We start from the raw sequence: 21527 nt of genomic DNA on the forward strand, positions 1-21527 counted from the left end.
CTCCTGCTCACTGACGCTGTCAGGAGACTGATCTGCAACCAGATATAGTTGAATCTCCTAACCTAAGGGTGCCTTTAATCAGAGAAGCCAAAGCCAGGAATAGATTAGAAAAGTAATCTTAGTTTTTCCTTTATGACTTGTTCTCTGTTTATATTCTATTCCTGGCTTTGGCTTAAAAAAATCTGTCAGATAAATTTCTCTGTGTAAAGGCACCCTAAGTTGGAGCTGTGGTCTAGGGGTAAGTCACCTGTTTAGGCGAAGGTCAAGCATACAGCAAGTCAGTCATAGTAGTGCTAGGGCCCGGGAGTTTCTGGTCTCATTCTGAAGAGTCAAGAAGTCCTCCCTCTCCTTCATAAATAATCAATGTTCCCAGAACTCCTGCTCCCAGTTAGTATGTCAGTTAGTATCTGCCAACAGAGGACTGATCTGCAATTAGATATAGTTGAAACTTCTAGCCTGTGTTGGAACTCTGGTTTAGGTGTAAATCACTTGTCTAGAGATGAGCAAGTTTTTTTTTTCTTTGGTTTAATTCCTCTGAAGGAAATGAATTTTTTTTTATTTGGACCTAATTGGGATTTTTTTGCACTTTTAAAAAAGATATAATAATGAGAAGAAAAAAAACTGTTTTTTTTATTCCATCAGAGGAATCAAACCAAAGAAAAAAAAAACACTTGCTCATATCTAGACAGGTGATTTACCCCTAGACCAGAGCTCCAACACAGGCTAGGAGATTCAACTATAACTGATTGCAGATCAGTCCTCTGTTGGCAGATATTGACAGACAGCGTATGAGAGCAAGAGGCTGGGCAGCATTGATTATTCATGAAGGAGAGGTGGTGAAAGCAGTGGTCAGGTGTACCAGGATGCGGGACAAACACTGAGCCACAACTCCTCTTTGACTCTTCATTAAACTAGGAGACCCAAGAATCCCTGGGCCCTGGCAATACTACAACTTACTTGCTGTATGCTTGACCTTTGCATAATCAGCATTCTACGCTCTGCATACGACACAGTGAGGCAAAGAGGTGCTGGGGCCCAGGGAACAATAGGCTCTACCTCTGACACCATTTACATGAAAAATAAAGCAATTCACTGTAATTGCAATTAAACTTATTACAACGCAAAAAAAACAAAACAAAAAAAACCCCACTTTTTTTTAAAGCAACAGCAACAATTTTAATAGAGCTGTACTGCTAAAGCTGACAGGAGTGATATCTCTGAAAGAAAAACAGTAATGTTTCTTATTTGTGGAGCTCCCTCTCTACAGAACGATTATGTAAAAGTAGCTCACCATCACAGACCTAGCCAATCTGTACACTACTTGCTTGGCATTTCAGTAAATGGCTGGCATCTAATGCTGGCCATGTGATAAAGATATTATATATCACGTGTTAGATGAGTTTTTGCACCATGGTAAGTTTAGGTTGAGTGATAATGAACCATTCTCTTTAGAGAGGTCTTGTGAATGATTACTATGTTTCTGAAGTAGTGTACCACCCTCTGATTCCTACTCCTGGAGCACTATATGGAGCACTATCAGAGTAAAGCAGGAATGTGTGTGGTTTGCTCAGTTGGGACTGTTAAAGGACAAGTCCGGCGAAAATTATTTTTTTATATGTTATTACTTATGGAAAGTTATACAATTTTCTAATGTACATTAATTATGGGAAATGCTCATATACTGCTATTTCCCTTAATTTAGTGTATCAGGAAGTGTTAGAATTATCTCTGAAGCAGTGACGTCACGACCAACGGTGTAATTCCTATGGAGTGTCCAGCAGGGGGCGCTCTATATATAGAAGTCAATGAGCATTTCCCATAATTAATGTACATTAGAAAATTGTATAACTTTCCATAAGTAATAACATATAAAAAAATAATTTTCGCCGGACTTCTCCTTTAAATGTAGCACACAGTGCCAATGCAAGGGAAATGTCTGGCCAGGTGAGGGTTCTCCTTACCATAATCAGGGGGTAGAGAATCCAATTTTCCCAATTGGTTGTCTTTATGAAAACAAGCCATTTGAATTAGTACAGGTACCCACTAAAGATTGGTCTAGGAAATCAGATTACATTAACTCACCTGGTGTATGACATGCTGGATGACCACGGTAAGAGCTTCGAACCTCTGATTGCCACTTAGAAGCAAGTTCTTCAGCTGCTGGATGATGCCGTTCTGCTCCTCACATACCGCCTTGCATTGTGCTAACTCCAGAGCTTGTGTATCGACAGGGGCAGCCTGTGTCTGTGTAACCGGTCCTCGGGGGCTCGTCTTCTGCTTCCCTTTATCAACTGAAGACAGAATAATACTTTGTTACATTTAGAAACAACAAAGTCTAATTCCATGTGGTGTTTATATTGAACATTTTACAAAATGAAGGTTAAAGAAAATTATACAGAGATCAAACACGCAGCATGTTCTTGTACTTCTACATCTAACTTATTATGTGTCACCGTCACAAGCAAAGCAGAAATAACTTCAACAGCCTATTCCTTCTCTCCCCACTGTCTTCTGTTATCTGTTAGATGGTTGTCTCGTTCTGCCAAAATCCGCAGGTTTGTTCAGTTTGAATGTGTAACGCCACCTTGGCCCATGTTCACAAACTGACAGTTTTGTCAGGATTTAGATGTGAATTATGTTCCTGTACCACCACAGTATGCACTAACACTTATGTGGTATGTTTTGTGTCTTACGCACTAACATTTCTCTTCCTGGATGCTGGATGATTGTATATGAGCAGCCGTGTAATATGAAGATATCCTGTGTAATATAGAGGAGGAGGAGAAGACATAAGTAGTGTAGCAGTAACCTCTGTCCTCAGTGTGGTGTTTACTCTCTGGGAGAAGATTGTGTGTTTTTCTTCAGTGTTCTATGGCTGCAGCTGTGTGTGTGCATGCTTTGGCTGCAGCAGGCTGTGTGTGTGTGTGCGCTATGGCTGCAGCAGGCTGTGGCTCTGTGTGTGTGTTTATGTGTGCGCGCTATGGCTGCAGCAGGGGGTGTGTATGTGCGCGCGCTATGGCTGCAGCAGGCTGTGGCTCTGTGTGTGTTTATGTGTGCGCGCTATGGCTGCAGCAGGGGGTGTGTATGTGCGCGCGCTATGGCTGCAGCAGGCTGTGTGTGCTGTGGCTGCAGCAGGCTGTGAGTGCGCATGCTATGGCTGCAGCAGGCTGTGTGTGTGTGTGTATATGCTATGGCTGCAGCAGGCTGTGTGTGTGTGTGTGTATATGCTATGGCTGCAGCAGGCGCTGTGTGTGTGTGTGTGCGCTGTTTTATATCTTTCCTTATACTCTCAGAAGTCGCCCCAGGATCATGTAGGACATTAGGGAGAAGCTGCTGAGCCAGTTTGATAAATAACTCCCCTGGTATCTGACTGGCCATTTATGAAGGAGCAGGAGTTGGAGCTGGAGTCGGTCCTGCTGAAAAGGTAGGCATATACATACTCAAGTCAACATCTAGGACAGCCTGTTTGCAGGCTAAGCGTTCATAAATCTGCCAGGTGCGGTAGGCTATATCCTTTTATTCTAAGAGCTACCTATTTCCGCTAAGCCATGCCTGCTTGGCAGATGCAGCAAATTGCATAATGTCACAAACATAGACACAAAATGGGTCTCCTGCAAAACTTTGACCTTTTTGATGCCTAAATACTTTATAAAATTTCCCCCAAATACTTATTTGTCCATCAAAGTGAAGAGGTTCTTCCTCTTCAATATCTTTAGAGTATAAGAGAAAACCTAAGAACCTACACACATGGCACAACATACAAACTCCATTGCGCTGCAAGGTATCAATGCGAACTATTGAGTTAATATGCTGCATGTATGTAGATGCATGTAAATGCTAGCTAGCTAGAAACAGTGCATGGAAAATAAAACATTAACAAACCTTTAGCACTTTTTGGGCGATTCTGCCATCATGCTACCGATTAGCTAGTAGTAGCCTTTTACAACACTAAACGTCAGTCTATATATTACAAAAAAGGGCTCTTGAATTCTTGTGAAAGGCTTAATACAGAAGACATAGATTATGTAGACTACAAGCTCAAATCCAAAACATACAGCACCCAAGTCTCATCCACTGACTCACTGCTGCCCTCTGGAGTCTGTATGAGAGAATTACTGCTATGTTATTATTTTATGACAAATCAGTCACCAGTAGTTCCATCCCGAATCCTTTCTCAACATGACTGTTTGATAGTAAGGGTTGTGGACTGCTATGATGGTGTGGATGCCAAATGTGACTGGGCTCTGTAGTTATGACAAAGCTCATGACTATGCAAAATTAAGATGCACTACAAGTCTACAATTTGTCCTATAGACACATTTACCCAGTTACTCACATGATTTTATTTGTACTGAAAAGCCTTGTTTTATTGAAATTATGTAACCTGGCAGCTACTTAGCCCCATAAATAACACACACGACATGAGATGGTGTCACTCTTCCAGGAAAAGACTAATGGAAAATTCACTCTGTAATTAGCCAATGCAATTAGATCCAGCTTCAAAGCATTGTCCACCTGCTCCCCCAGCCAGTGACGCCTATATGCACTAGGGGGCAGTCTAGCTACACTATGCACATACAAGCCAAAAGAAAATTCAGAGTTCAAGGTCAGCAAGAGAAGAATGACCAATAAGATACACTTTCTGCAACAAACTAGATAACTTTTACAGTAACGTCTCCATCAATCAATCAATTTATCTTCCACTATACAGTACTGTGGAAAAGTGTTAGGAAGGTGTGGGGAAAATGCTGAAAACATAAGGATGCTCTCAAATGTAGAAGTGTTAAAGCATACCTGTCATTTAAAAATAAAAAAAAATCTATCACAGACGTATCAAAAGTTTTGATTGCTTGCCCTCCCCCACTGGAGCTGACAGCATCATTACATGATGGAACTGACAATTATGTATCTACGTGGACCCCAAGGACTGTCTTGGTCCTCATGGTGTCCAGAGACAGATGAGAGAAAAATCTGCCATTTCCTTTTTCCCCATCCCTCCCTTCCCTTTACCTCTCATCCTCACACCCATCACCACCTGCCTCTTCACCCCACTTTCCTTCATACTTACTAACATCAGGCCATAATGTTCTTTTCCACCATGTATTTGGTGGCTTTCAGGGCAAATCCTTCATCTATTTGTACCTAAATACTGACCCAGAGTGGTGAATGTCAAACTATGTTTTTTTTGCTCATCACACACCTATTTTGATACTGGTATACAACTATACAATATCTTATAATGGCCAATTTGTCATTACTATTTATAAATGTTAAAGAATTAAAAGAAAAAAAAAAAAAGTTTTGATCAGTCATGGTCTGAGTGTTCAGACTTTGACCAAACAAGAGAACGAGCAGGATAAGCACATTCACTCTTGGCTTCACATAACCTGGACAGACTCCCAATGCAGTCCTATGGGGTCATCCAGGTCTGAGTGTTCTCCCAAGTTGCAGGTGGCCGGCAGCTGTCAACTGGACCCGGGAGGGGCACTATGGGGACAGGCAACAATACGTTATTACTTTATTATTTTCCCACACACCCCTGGCTTTCTCCTTTCTCTTTTCCAATGTCACTGGACTTCCTTTAATTTTTAATGACACATTTTGGGTTGTCGTCCTGCTGCACAATTTGCTACCCTATGGTAAAGCTTTGTAGGAGGAAAGGAGTGAAAGCATAATGATTGAGTAAAGGGTGGTGCAAACTGACCTGTTAGATTATCCAAATCTGCACACTGTAGATCACTATTAACATGATTTAGAATAAAAGATAAAATAGCAATGTGTGTATACACCTATATTCATCCTACTAACTAAAATAATAAAACATGCAAGATAGATAAGTCCTGGCACTATTAACTCCGGCAACACATGGTCGCAAATAACTCCAGCTCTCACCTGGTTTACTTGCATATGCGGTGCTCTGCAGACCCGGAGATAGTATTCACATGTAGAAAAGAGAATACTGCGGCACTCACAAGCTCGATGCAACTTCATGTTTATTCCATTATATGGGTGAGGATACAAGCAGATTAGGCTACGAGCGTTTTACGCTCTCAGCGCTTCCTCACGGCCATTGATGGCCGAGGGGAAGCGCAGAGTGCCGCAGTATTATCTTTTCTACATTTGTTTCAATAAAACATTAAGCGGACAGTTTGTAATTACAAAGAAAACCTGGAAACAATGCATATGAAAAACATTATAATCCTATAGGACTAGAAGTCCCACAAGGCCCCACCCTTCAAATGATACATTTTTCATCATAATTTATACAAACAAATCTGCCTGTATAAGGGGGCCTAACAGGGGAGACAACCAGCATACCAAGACTATCAATAATATGAGTAGCAAGTTGATGTTAGTTATAGAAACTCCTAACTTTTTGGATGGCCAAATAGGAACATGTGTGGTTTAGTTTTTAGTATTTGCAGATCCGTAAATACGGAGCAATTGGTAACAAATTCATTCCTATGGTGCAATTCACACATCCTCTATTTTGGGGGAATCCGCAATCTATGACATAAGAAAATAGGTCAGGTTGTAATGTGGTCACAAAACACCCAAGCACAAAACCACCCGTAATTGCCTTCTACAATTCTGTGACATCTCCATTTAAGCTCCTCCTGACTGGTTGGAACAGCTAGTGACATCACTTTATGCCACCACAATACCACGGAGCACAAAACGGATGCACTACGGATGATATCTGTGAAAATGATGTGTGAAAAAGGACAAAGTCTCTTGATTCATCAGAATATAACAATTTTTGGGATCCAACTTGCACCACATGATGGAATAATATGCAAAATTTGGATCTATTACAAAGTAAGAAACCAGACACTTTCTAGAGTAGCATAGAATGTTTATTAATGCAAGTTTAATTTCTAGGTCAAAAAGAGGGACATGTAAGGGGCAAAGAGGGACAGAGGGATGTGGGTCAAAAGTAGGGACTGTCCATCCCAAAAATGGACACTTGGGAGGTATGGAAATGCACATGTAACCAGTATCATGTTCATATATAACAAAGAACAGTAACTTCTAATATACAGTATATGCATTTGTATAAGTAACGGATAAGCACTGAACTGCATTACCATATAGACTGGTTCATACAGTACTGTAAATGGTAGTGCATATCCATCTATGCCGTCTATTTCCTAAGCACTTAAAGCGTGTCCTGTGTAAACAGTATTATGTTCCAGGAGCAGCTAATAAATTCTCAGTTCTACTTTATGCTTTTTCTTCTCCAGTCACATAGCTGCATAGGATATTTCAGTTAAGAAATTCCAGTACAGGCCGTATTAGTAGAGCTCTGCATGAGCCTAAGAAAAGGGAGCAAAATTAAAAACAAAACACAAAACTGTTATTCCATATAAGACCAGTAGGGGTCACTCTTATTCTAAACTGTGTATTAACAGTCAGAAAAAGAACAGGATCAGATTGCAATTGTTACATGAGAATTTTTTCTTAAAAATGTGTTAATTTAAAGGGAACCAACCACTACAAAATGCCCCTGCAGCTATAAACACATGATTATATGGCCAGAGCACCTTTTCTAACCATATAAGTAACCACTATTATTTTTACTTATATGGCTGAAAACGTACTTTTTTGGTCTTACCTAAGTAGGCATGGGAACAGTCCTCAGCTGCTAACTAGTCACGGCTTGCGGGAAGACTCTTTGTTAATCATGCCTCCATGAAAGAGTCTGCGTATAGGAGCCGTCCATGAGTGCCGGCGTTCCCAGGGACACATGATAAAACGGAGAGCTCTCTTTGAGGTCTAAATTATATTATTTAGTATGAAAACCATCATGCTCATCACAGAAAGTTAATTTACTAAATGTTTACTACTTGAGTGCTCAGACAGTGTAGTGTTATTTTGGGCAGATGTGAATGGGTATTTCCCAATCACCACAATGGGTACAAGGACGTCCTAGAGAGATGTATTTAGCAAAGAGACGTAATGTAAACTCCTGCCATTAACTTCACATCTCCTAGCATACCTAATACAAACACTGTCTGGGTTATTCATTACAACTTTCCAGTTAGTACAATAAAGGTTGAAAGAAAAGGTCAAGGCCTAAGCAAAAGCATCTGCCGAGTCCCAGAGTTTGGTCTACTGTCTGTTTGTAGCAGGTATAGGTCGGTACTGTGTACTGTATATGTGTTCTGAGACTGAGGTCAGTAGCATGCAACTCCCGCCACCAGATGTCACTGTTCTATTGCATGGATGATGGTCCTAAAGTATGTAAGGGTTAACTGATGTCTCTATTGATTATGTATATTCATGCCACTGTCAGGCGATTTCTCCCTGTCCAATCCCTGGACTACTTATCTCAGGCGCTACTACCCTAACAGAGGGTTATTCTGTCTGTTACCCCATCAAATTCCCCCGTTAGCCAAGGTTATATATAGTGGGGTTGGGACTGAGTCAGGGAGTTGGAGCATGTATAAGAGACCACACTACAGAAAGCCTGCTTAGAGACTTTCCTGGGACTAGCCTGGCGGGACTAAAACTATTTCTTCTTATCTCCTGATTACCTAGATATGTCCGTCTAGAGCACCACATGGAGGCGCCACAATGAAGGATGGGACTAAAATCTATTCACACTGGGGAGCAGTTTTCTTCTGCTACCTATAAAGGCTATACAAGAGTATTGAGGTACCATACAAGCCTGTAGTTTAGCCAAGTGCAAAAGACCCAAGTCTTTTACTGCAAGGGACTGACGTGTCCCTACAGGGTCTCCCAGACATCTAGCTTTACCCACTAGGTGAGCCTGCAATCCCTGATCATGTTTCTACATGGTAGCTTAGGCGGATTACTTTTCCAATGGATTCAGGAACTCTCTCTCTCACAGGCCCAGCTTAACCATTGTGTCTGAATAGGCCACAGTCTGTAGCCTGCAAAATCCTAAGTCACCCATGTTGTACCACAAAGTCTATTTCTGCTAACGAACGTATTGAACTCATTTACCGTATTCCAAGTGTGTGAAGCATTTATCTTATCTACCAGCATACCAAGCTGTACCTTCCTTTATCTATACTAGTGTGAACCTACAAGTATTTGCCTGCTACTAGAGTTATCGCTACTGTGAACAAGTGTCTATTATATTCAGAGACTGATATTTTGTACTGTCCTTCAGCACATTCAGTAAACTTTTCTGTTGCTCTGCCTACACGACACCTGCAAAATGTACAACACTCACTACTCTACGTAACTGCATCGACTACAACTCCTAGTACTGTGGCAGTGCCGAGCCAGTGTATTCAGGAGTGGCCATGGCTGCTACCACTCACCTAAATACCTGATCACCTAACAAGTGCCCATGTGGTGCTTCCAACATCTGCCACCCTGGGTTGCTGCGCCCCAGCATGTCGCACATCCAGCACTGGGCTAGAACACAGGAGGGTCTCTCTTAAGGCCCTATTACACCAAATAAATAGCATTTTTGGCTGAAAACCTTTCGGTAATTCATATCAACCATAAACAAGAAAAGATTTTAACTGCAGGAGACTTAATAGACCTGTACTGCACTTTTTACTCTTTATATTCATAGTATGTATTTAGCAATCTAATAAGTTGAAAGTGTATGAGTGTATTGAAACTCACTGTACACGCTGATTTGAGACACTGGAAATCTGCAGGGAGTTTTCCTGCAGATTTTCTAGCAAGAAAGTCTAATTCAAAAACCACCCTTGCTTGTATTGCTACAGACTTATGGGTAATTCACATCAATAATGTTGCAAGCAGATTTCATTGCTTATTTTGACTTTTGGCCACATTCACACAAGTATAATACAAGGGCATTTTGGGCCTGTATTATGGCTGCAAATCTAAGACCAACGGCAAATCTAATAACCTGAACTGGAAACATAGTTCTCTGATAATTTCAGCTCCGATCACAGACCAGTGGTCAGGCTGGGGCTTGAGCCCATAATACAGGTGCAGATAATACACCCATGTTATCCAGAGTGTCATGGCTCAATGTGTCTCTCAATTAAATGACTGCCTTCTCTGAGAACGTGCAGATATCTTTTTGGCAACCAGCACAAAACTAAAAAGCTGCCTTCAACGTTTTTGCAATTTACTTATATCACATCCCCCTCCAAGGTTTCGTCAGGTTAACCATTCAGGAGTGATACTAATTTTTAGTACTTTCACTGCTGTTATCCTGAGAGCGCCCACCATGGCACAGATTTATTTCTCTCTATATATATTTCAGGGGGCAGGACGAGAGCTGAACACATACATAGACTTCCTTTTCTTATATCTCTTGCCAATCACAGGACAGCACATAATACTGTCTGCTATACAAAGTGTGCGAGGAATTGAAGAGGAAAATTTTCTACTTGAAATTCCTTGCCTATTCATCTCTGGCAGAATAGGGGCAGAATTTCAAGCCCCATTGACATGTGAACTTGTGAGGAAAGTGGATCTGTGATGGAATTTTCTTGACAAATTCCGCTGGGTGAACAATTGAGCGGAGAGCCCATTCAACACAGTAGAAAAAAAGAAATGTTCATGCCCCTTGATAAAGTGGTCATCTGCGAAACGCGCGTCGGGGTGTACCAGGGGATCAGCAGTATGGGTAAGACATGACAATTAGTGCGATGGTTCATGATGAATGATTTTGGAAATTTGGCTGATGTCAATATTGAGTATTATGTTTACAGGTCTCAGTTGTGTCCTGTGATATGCTATTATAGCAGTTATGAACTGAGAATATAGAACTTTTCCTTTCTCACTATCTATTAGCCTGTGCTCAGTGTTATAGTATAATAATGTATGCAATATATTTTTAAGTAGTCTTAGGTCCCATGTCTGTTTTGTCCCCTGGACCATTGTACATTTTTTATGTATGACATCTTCTGTTTAAATGTTTTTTATCAATAAAGAAAAATTTTTTCGAGTAAAGGAAAGTATGCTCAATTGTGTTTTTGGTAGATGATAATCTTGAGTTTTTCCTGTTACAATTGGGTTAAACAATATGCGGGATATGTGTTTCGCACAATCGATTTATATGATACTCCCCCGCATTTTGGAACTATTTTTGTATTAATAATGAGCCATTTACTGGCAGAGGCAGGACACTGCTATAGCTGCTGAATGTCTGAGTAGACCTGCAATGTCACGTCTCAATACCTGGAAGCCATCACCCATTAGGGGCCCGATCGACAGAACGCGGCAGCAAGGCAGGCGTCAACACCCAACTTCTAGTCCACATCCCTTCTAGGGGCTCAGCCCCACCGGCCCCCTCACCACCTCCTTTCGTTCTCCAGTTCTCCTGAATCAGCTGTAATAATGACAGCCAGATAGAGAGAACAGCAGTAAGCCTGCAGGCTTCTCTACTCTCCTATTTAGCTGAATTGCGGATTACTGCCAGAACCAAGGGAGCCCTGTGCCACCTTTTCCTTCCACCCAACACTTGTGTGTAATGAGGAGCAGAGCATTAGCTCCGCCCCCATGCACAGCCAGACCAGACAAGGCCAGAGCAGGAACCACCAGAGGTGAGATTACCCCTAGAACCACAACCCCCATCATGTCCTGTTGACAGTTCATGATGGGAGTTGGTTTTGCAGCTTGTGGCAATCTAGGTTGAAGAACTAGAAAAAAACATCATATGCTGCTCACAGACCATAAAAGGAGTTGTAGGAGTTGTCAGCCATGGGTGCAATGTGCAGCCATTTCTGTCTTTTTGGCTTGTGCATAAAAGGAGTTGTAGTTCTTCAACAGATTAGAGTATGACAGTACAGGGGTGAGGCAGTGGCACAGTAGAACTACATCTTCCAGCATAGTGTGTGGTAATATGCAGGACTAAATCTCACAGCATTGTGTGTGGGGTAATATGCAGGACCACATCCCCCAGCATGGTGTATGATATGAAGGACTACATCTCCCAGGATGGTGAAGGAGATGCCAAGCATCTTCTATTGGGGGAGGGCCAACAGTGGGATAACCTGCAATGGAGTGCCTATAATATTGGGGTATACTACATACCAGGGGGTTATCTACAGGGGGATGACTAACATATGGGGGGGCTGTGGGTGTTACCTACATGGGGATACTACCTACTGGTTGCCTACCTATAAAGGGCCCATGTATAGGGGGCTACACAGAGGGAGCCATCTATAAGGAGTCGTGCTGTTAACTGATATGCTCCACAATAGGCCCGCAAAAACCTGGAACCGACCCTGCCAGGGAGATAGGTGGATGTTATTTTTTCACCCACCTTCAGCTTAGCTTTGGCTGTCCAGGCATGATGGCAACTGTAGTTTTGCAACAGTTGGAGGGGTGAAGGTTCCCCATCCCTGTTTTAAAGTAACATTTACCCAAAGTAGAACATGTACAAAGCAAAAAATAACCTGAAAACCAAAGGTTACGTCTGTGTACATCAGAGATTTTACACTTTAGCTTACAATTGTTTAATATTGCAGTAAAAAATGTGGTGTCTGATTTTTGTGCAAAATTTGTGCCTACAATCCTCAGGCCTTAAACAAGGCTTTGGTACTGAACATTCCCAATTGGATCGCCCCCTCTGTTCTACTGGTAGCATCGGACATTGGGTGGGTTTTCAGTCAGAAGCCACAAGGCCCCTACAATAGCCTCTCCGGTAGCTTTGCTCTACTGGCTCACCAGGGTCATGTCTACAGTGGATATTACACATTTCCGGTACCAACCACTACTGTAAAGCCAAATATACTTTCTCCTAGCACACGCACTAATTATTTCAGCAGTATGCCTGCTCCTAGATTCTTCATGTCAGGGCTGTTAAAAAGAAACAATGCAGCCCCACATCAAAACAAATGTGCCACCTTGACATGAGAGCTTTAGGGTGGGTTTATATTGAGGAATTCTCGCAGATAATGTCAGCAGAATTCCGCTGTCTGTCCACGCGCACGGCCACGTGCCTTTCGGCCGGCTCCATAGACACCATTCTATAGGCCGGCGTATTCCGCTATACGCCGAAAAAAGTGACATGTTCACAATTCACAATTGGGTTGAATTTAATCAACATAGCAGGATAGCAGTCTGGTGTAAAAAAAAAAAAATTGCACATTTTTGTGCTAATCCCCAAGGACAAGTCAAGTTTTGTGATCTTTTACTACTTGAGGCTATGTTCACACTCAGTATTTTTCAACCAAAACCAGGAGTGGATTGAAAACAGAAAGGCTAAGTTCACACACTACTGAAATTTAGTGGATGGCCGTCATTTAATGCCAAATAATTGCCATTATTATACAAAACGTCTGTTTTGAAATAATGGCTGTTATTTGCCATTAAATGATGTCCATCCACTCAATTTCAACAGTTTGAGAACAAAGCCTTTCTGTTTTCAATCCACCCCTGGCTTTGGTTGAATAATACTGACCAAAAATAGTGTGGGAATATAGCTTTACACCGCACTCGCCACTTTTCAGAAATTGGGAAGGGCAGGGCTAAACATCTAGTGGGCACTGTCCCCCATGGCACAATACACTTACTATAACTCACACCAGATTATCAATGCTCCTTCCATTATCCACAGTGATCACTCGCTACCTGAGGGGAGATCTTTGTATCTCCACTCTTACAGCAGCTGCTATGCCCACAACTATGAAAGTTATGCTACGTGTATTAACTAACCAAGAACAAAAAAAATAGTAAGAGGAAACCTGCTCAGAAATCTGTAATTAGATCATATATTCCTAAATTAAAAATGCCAGAGTCAAAAGCACCTTCCAAGAGGGATTTGATTTCAGAGCTAATTTTGGATACAGTTTGGCAGGAGGGTACATCAGTAGGTGCCTGACACTTAGCACAACACACTGGATCAAGTATCTCGTATGCTATATGTATGGCTTTGTCCAAACTCTAAACTAATGAGTAAATTAGAAATGTGCAAGAACTGCTGGTAAAGATCCCGATGTGGAATGTGAATCATATTACAATACAGTAATGTTACAGGATCTGTGTAGGCAGAGGATGTTGCAGCTCTGTATGTGGAAGTGCATTCTTTATGGAAATAAAAGCCTGTAACTGGAGCTCAAGATGTTTGTTCTAGGTCAGCCTTTGACAAGGTGGTATGGGTCAAGGTTCAGGGCATCTTTGGTTCATGAAATCTTTACCAGTAAGCAGCCTAAAGTGCAGAAGTAGCAGCAAAGTCAGAAATACCCAGACTGTAATTTATTACATGACTTTAGAGACCGAGCTTGACACCAATCATTTTTAACTATCAGCAGGTCTTCAAGACTTCAACAAATGTCCATGAAAAGGACCTACCACTAAGTGAAGACCAAAAACACCAAGAAAGGGCAAGGAATATTGAAACAACCATGTCCTTACTAAAACTCAATCACTAACAGATTAAAGTTTTTAAACATGGTTTTCCATAATAGACAGTTTTGCCATATCCTTGGAACGTTCAATAACCCGAGCAGAACAGATTTATCCATGTACATAGCGAGGACAGTTTTAGACAAATCATAGGATCACATTTGTGTGTCTGTATAACGGCTTAATATCAGGTCCAACAGCAGGTCCTATGATTAGTAATTACTGAATACAAGGCCTGGAATAGATCAGTGCCTTAAGGTGTGTTTACACGTAACTATTATCGTGCGAATTTGCGCGAAAACGATCAAATTCGAACAATAATCGTACGTGTAAACGCAGCGAACGATCAAACGGCGAACGAGAAATCGTTCATTTTGATCTTTCAACATGTTATCAAATCGTCTTTCGTAAAAAATTCGCAGATTGCTCTGTGTGAACAGTCGTTCGCCGATTTAACCAATGTGTGAGATAGGCTTAAGCGATCACAAAACGATTGCAAAACGAGTTTTCCGTACGATATATCGTACTGTATATAAACGCTGATTATGGAAAAAAAATCGTTACTCCAACATCGTTGTACGATCAGGCCAATTATAGTTTCGTGTAAACGCACCTTTAGGCTAAGACTTAGCTTGTTTATATCTGGATGGCCTGGACCCAGGCAATGACCATACCTGTGATCTGCAACAACGCCTTGGTGTGTAGATACTGTTGCAGAAGTCATTCTATTATGAATATTTACAATTAATCCATTTCCAGAGATTATTTTTTTCGTATGTGTATCACAGTAATGGGGTTCACATTATTTGGTGAATTTTATAAGCATATAAATTAAAAGTTTAGTGTTGGCATTAGACATTTTTATCGACAGCATAACATCCATAGCATTAAGGGCCTCTTCATACAGTAAAGTCGTCAGAATTCCAGGGCAGAGCTCTCTGTCGTTTGTTTCAATAGGACGGCTCGCGTGTCTCAGCTTCTGCTACTATCTGGTCAAAGGAATAACATGTGTGAACTGGCCCTAAGTCTGCATTGTATACAGTATGTGTGAACACACCCTTAAATAAAAAAACTTGTTTTTAGGCCAGATTCACACGTCCATGATATACGGTCCGTAAGCTAGCTGTATATCACAGACTGAACCCTTCAACTTTAACAGGACTCCCTGCATCGTAATTAAAGGGAACCTGTCACCAAGACAATGCTATGTAATTTATTGCCATCATGTTATAGAGCAGGAAGAACTGACCAGATTGATATATATGTTTGTGGGAAAGGATTCAGTTTAACTTGTTATTTGTTGATTGAAATCTCTTCTCATTCTCTGTTAAGTCCAGTGGGGGGTGTCACACAATGGACTGGACTCCTCAGCAATCAAAGATTTTAATCAATAATTTTAAAAGTTACACTAATCTTTTCCCATAACAATATATATCAATGCTCCTTCTGCTCTATAACATGATGTTGACATCTTAGGTAGCATTTTCATGGTGATGGATTCCCTTTAAGACGCAGTGAGCTCCTGATCAGCTATGGCTGTGTCAGTTCATTAGCAAAGTGCTTAACTGTTAATAAATGATTATGCAGGGGGTCCTGTAGAGTTCAACCTGTGATACCCAGCAAGCCTAAGCACTGTATATCACAAACTAGTGAATCTGGCCTTTGGTCCCAGGTGCCTAACAGACAGGCCCCATGTAAGAAGAATACTGTACTGATGCTTTATGCTCCAGTCACTCTCATGAGGGCCTTCTCTTGCCAGCCATGCTAGACCGAGATCATGTGGGCATAAATATTTAACACAGAATATTCTGCAAAAGAACTTTCCAGGATTCAGTGATTGATGGCATATCCTGAGGATAGCCCATTATCATCCGGTGGGTGGGGTCTGCTCATCAGTTGTTTGGTTGAGAAACAGCGTCAGTGAACAGAGCTGGAAAACCCAGCTCAGTACATCGTGCAGTGACTGGGCTGGGTTACAGTTCCCATTAAAGTTGTTTATTTAATTTTGTATGTGCAGGGCCACTGCTCTGATATGCATGGGCGGTGGGTGCTGACCCCCTATTTGTCAGCTTCTGAGGATAGCCAACAATCACTAAGCCCCCAAAAAACCCTTAAACCACAGTCAAAGGTGCCTCAAAAGGGAGTGTGTGTCAGGTGTAATTCACATTCCAAACTGCTGACACAGATAGCGGTTAGGTCAGGGAGATACTTGGTATCTCTCATATCTGTCAGTGATTCCAGAATGTACAATAATGTTTTTATTCTATAATACAAAGTGAAAGATGCTTTAAAAAGGGCAGCAATCTGTAATGCCACCTCAATCCCCTGCCATACCGGACCATGCTTGGGACTTAGAGGAGAGTAAGCACACCAGCTTGCAGCTATTCAGGAGGCTTTACAAAACCTCTCTGTACCTGAGAATAAAAGCATCTCTCTACATCTTTGAAAGAACTAGATATATGAAAGGTGCTATGCATCTCCTTGTCCTAACAGCTATCACTCAGCAGTTTGGAACATGAGTTAGGGTGTGTTCACACTACGCATAGGGGATTCTGTAGATTCCACTTGAAATGCTCCTTGTCCCAATAATTCAATGGGATTTCTCAAGTGCAATCCACCCAAATTAACAACATGTCGTCAATTCTTTGGGCGGATTAAAGATTGCTCTTGAGAAATCCCATTGAATCAATGGAACATGCAGAATTTCTAGCGGAATCTGCAGAATCACCTATTCCGTAGTGTAGTGTAAACATATCCTAGCTGACAGATTTCCTTTAGCTTACAAATATCACCAACTTGTCCACAAATGTGCCTAAAAAGACTGCCAAAAAGAGGGTGGAAAAATGTTCATGCATTCTGTGGTCACTTTATCAACTTTCTTAAAACCTTTCTAAACCCATAAACTGTCCCATGCTATACCTATGTGTCCCTACTGTTAAACAGAGGTTTGGTAAAGCCACAGCACATTGAACAAAAGAAAAATCACCATGTTTCCACATGTTCTGTGCAGACAGCAGCAAGAACTGTATTGATGCAGTTCTTAATAATGTATGATATGAAACTTCGTTTGCGATCAGTTAATATTAATATTTAATGTTCTATACATGCAAGAACCAGAAGAGGCTCCAGTAATGTCATCAGGTGATTGGCAAGGGGAAAGGGGGGCACTTCTTTACAGTCTCTTCTGCCTCTAATATCTTTACAATTATATATTAAATGAGGGTGATACAATGGATTATAATATTAAGGACATGACCATTATGAGTCAGCAGCACATTTCTACCAGCACTAGAGAATATAATGAAGCAGAATAGAAAACGCCCTGGGCCACATATTAAATCTCAAATGTAATTATGACACTAAGGAAATGGTTACATGGGGTTATATGAGGGGGCTCTATTATATATTATATTTCATAATCTCCACATGTTTTACAAATTCAGATCAAGCACTGATTTTTGCCGCAAACAAAGCCTGGTTACACTTGCATTTTTCACTAGTGTTTTTACAATGTAACCAATATAAATAGATTGAAAATTTATTTTTAAGAAAGGGCTCCGTTCACACACACACCGCTTAACCTATGTAATAGGGTGCCAGCATACTGGTATAGTACAGTCAGCAATGTTATTCTTGCAAATACCAGACAGTTTATATAAGAGACTACTTAATAATCATCTCCTGTCTCTGACGTTACCTTGGTCTCCTGCCAGTCTCTGTTCACCCGGCTTCAGCAAATCTTATTGATATGACATGCAATCAATTAGTCAGTCAATCAATAACTGGTTCCTGTTGTTGACACCACTATTGTAAAATGGTCACATGTCAGACTGGAGGGAGACCAAGGAAATGTCAGCACTTTATTGTGGCAGGTTATTGAGTTCATAGAACAGCACACCTCTGGATCCTTAGGCAACACAAAGACAGGCATGTGAAACCAAGAACGAACAAAGAATTTTATAAAGATTATCCAGGATTCAAAAAGACACATACTTTCTTGCAAAAACAGCACACTCGTTCTCAGATTGTGTTTGGTGTTACAATTTCGCTCCATTCACTTCAATGGAATAGAGCTGCAAAACCACACCCAAAAGAGTATTTGAGTGAAACTCCCCTTTAAGCCCTTTAGTTCATATAAACATAATTGCTAGTCACAGGGAGGGGGATGCACAGAGATCAGCATGTCTTAATTCTTTGTTACTTTATACAATTAGCTTGACTTTTTTTTATTTAAATAAAATAAATCAAATCAAAATGTATGTGGTTACAAAACCCCTTGGTGGAACGGACAAGTTTTGTACAGATATTAATACCTCTTTACATAGACCAAACACTAGAACTGTTCTTCAGTATAAGATACATGCTTAAGATCAGAAGCGATTCTACACTGTAAACTGTAATGTCTCACTTAAGCATAATGTAAACTGTAACTGTAGATTTACAGCCTTGCTAATCACCATTACATGGAAGGCCTAGCTAAAATTAGGATGGTTCCTTTATATCCTTGAATTCATGAAATGCTAACCTATGTATCCAGGAGCCTGCAGAGTGTCGGAGCTCGGACATTCACCTTGCTTACATACACTGTCATCCAGCTTAATGTTGGTTTTACACATGGCATTTCAGATGGGATGGAAAATATAAATGGAGGGTTTGTACTTTTCTGTCTTGTTTGATCCACTTCTGGTTTTGGCACAAAAACTGCAGTGGCAGTTTAAAAAAAAAAAATGTTATGTGAAACCACTATTATTCAACAAAGGTGAAGCAGACTGTCAGGAGATCTATGCTGCCCGAACCATAGCAGTATGAAAAAACAGGCTTACTCCTAAGAAACCACTATGTTCCACTTTAAAATGCTGTGGCTGAAGCACAGGGTGAAGCGTCATATGGGTGTCCCCTGCCAGTTTTTCCCCTCTACTAATAGGTGGAGGCCCGAACACCACACAGACTATGACCATGACATGAGCAGATTGGCACCGGTGTGGGGATTCCAGTGGCGCAATCTTTGTGAAAGGATCCTGGAGCAGACCGTCTTGATGGTACATTCGCTTTAAGCTTCAATGGAAAGTCTGCAACATGGCTCGCAACCACTATAAAACTCATACCAACTATGATCGAGGGCTGGTACTTTTGCGCTTCTGACAGGAATCATTGAAGAAAAATTCAATATTTAGAACATGTTCTCCAATATACTTTTTTAGGGTGCGTTCACACCTACAGGATCTGCAGCTGATTTTCTGCAGCAGATTTCAGTTAAATAACTGAACACAGCATCAAATCTGATGCTGTGTTCGGTTATTTAACTGAAATCTGCTGCAGAAAATCAGCTGCAGATCCTGTAGGTGTGAACGCACCATTAAACAGTAAAAATTACAGAGAAAAAGCTTGCTTTTCTATGTGGCTCTAAGCACAGAGTATTCAGTAATTGTGCACCATTTAAAATGCATCAATATCCAACTTTTCCAGTTTATTCACTGCAGTTATGGACTAGTAAACTAGATTCTGGCTAGAAAACTATTTACAGGGTGCTCTAAATTGTACACATGAAATGTAATAAATTGATAGTGCTGGTAAGAAACCCATTGTTTCCTCCTATCTATTAATACTAGCACGTTATAAATACATGTTTCCTGCATGCACAGTCCCTCAGAGATCCAGCCTTCCTGTGTTATTGTTCCACCATCAGGGTATAGCAATGCATTCAGAATCTAATTTGAGTCATAAACCCCCCTGAGGCTGTTACCACACAAGTGCCAGAAATCGGCGACTCAGACATCCAATTGAGGAAAACCAATAAAATTTCACTAGCTGAATACTACTCTTGGAATGTAACCACAATGAGTTTAATTTGAAGTATTTAAAGGGGAAATTCACTTTAAACTGTACTCTAGCACTCACTGGTTGAATGGCAGACAATGTAGATCATTGAGGATCCTAAGCTTACAGCAACGCTGATTTATAAATCAATGGGGTAGTTACATTATAAAGTACCTAAAAACTGCTGAAATAGTCAAATATCCAGCACCAGGATTCTGACTAAATTGACATGTTACTGTATCACTGAAATTAACAGTATTTTCACTGATTCATAAGTAATATGCTCTTATGGGAACTAAAGAGGTTGTTTTTACAAAAATGGTGCCACAACTGTCCACAGGTTGTGTGGGGTACTGCAGTATATCCATACATTTTTATAGACCCAAACTGCAATACCAGACAGAATCCATGGGCAGGGGTGACACTTTCTTAGAAAAAGCAGAAATGTTTTTCTGTTCGTGAACGACACCTTTAGGCTATGCTCCGGATTGTATCTGGCCATTATTATATAGTAATAGGTTATCAGTAGAGATGAGCGAACCTCGAGCATGCTCGAGTCCATCCGAACCCGAGCATTCGGCATAGTGGGGGCTGCTGAACTTTGATAAAGCCCTAAGGCTATGTGGAAAACATATCCACGTATTAACGTTTTCCAGACAACCTTAGAGCTTTATCCAACTTCAGCAGCCACCGCTATGCCGAATGCTCAGGTTCGGATGGACTCGAGCATGCTCGAGGTTCGCTCATCTCTAGTTATCAGCTGTTTGATGGGGCCACAGTGAACAAAATGCAGCCTCACCAATGTTTATTTCTGTTCATCTTTGCATCACCGTACAGATAGTATTGACAAAAGAAGCTACATTACCCTTGCCCAGTCATGGAACTCCAGCAATTTAACCCTGGTTAAAGATGAGCGAACCTCGAGCATGCTCGAGACGATCCGAACCCGAACTTTCGGCATTTAATTAGCGGTGGTTGCTGAAGTTGGATAAAGCCCTAAGGCTATGTGGAAAACATGGATATAGTCATTGGCTGTATCCATGTTTTCCAGACAACCTTAGAGCTTTATCCAAGTTCAGCAGCCCCCGCTAATCAAATGCCGAACGTTCAGGTTCGGATCGACTCGAACCCGGTTCGCTCATCTCTACTGATGGTCTATCGTTGGATGCTATGTAACCCCTTTAAAAAGTATAAAATCGGATAGAGGTGTTATGCAAAGGTCAGCAATATGCATGGATCTTGTACAGCAGTGCGGCTCCCTAGTACAAAGCTATATGAGCTCCATTAGGTACTGTATATACACATGGCAATACCTCTAGGGAACACTTCCACTGCACATTCTGCATTTGATAGACCAAGCCACATTTTTTATAGCGTCACATTGTGGTTTTGTGCTAATT

General features: G+C 41.1%; 1 protein-coding gene across 6 annotated transcripts in view; it reads right to left on the reverse strand.

Annotated features, from left to right (window-relative positions):
* Positions 1-21527, reverse strand: part of MTUS1 (microtubule associated scaffold protein 1) — a 161187-nt gene that overhangs the window by 37557 nt on the left and 102103 nt on the right. For all 6 annotated transcript variants that reach the window (XM_069977677.1, XM_069977679.1, XM_069977678.1 and 3 more), the window contains one exon: positions 2083-2291. In XM_069977677.1, the coding sequence (XP_069833778.1) occupies positions 2083-2291 (209 nt within the window). The remainder of the gene's footprint in view (positions 1-2082; positions 2292-21527) is intronic.

Source organism: Dendropsophus ebraccatus, chromosome 7 (genome assembly GCF_027789765.1).
Source record: "Dendropsophus ebraccatus isolate aDenEbr1 chromosome 7, aDenEbr1.pat, whole genome shotgun sequence".
NCBI classification, from domain to species: Eukaryota; Metazoa; Chordata; class Amphibia; order Anura; family Hylidae; genus Dendropsophus; species Dendropsophus ebraccatus.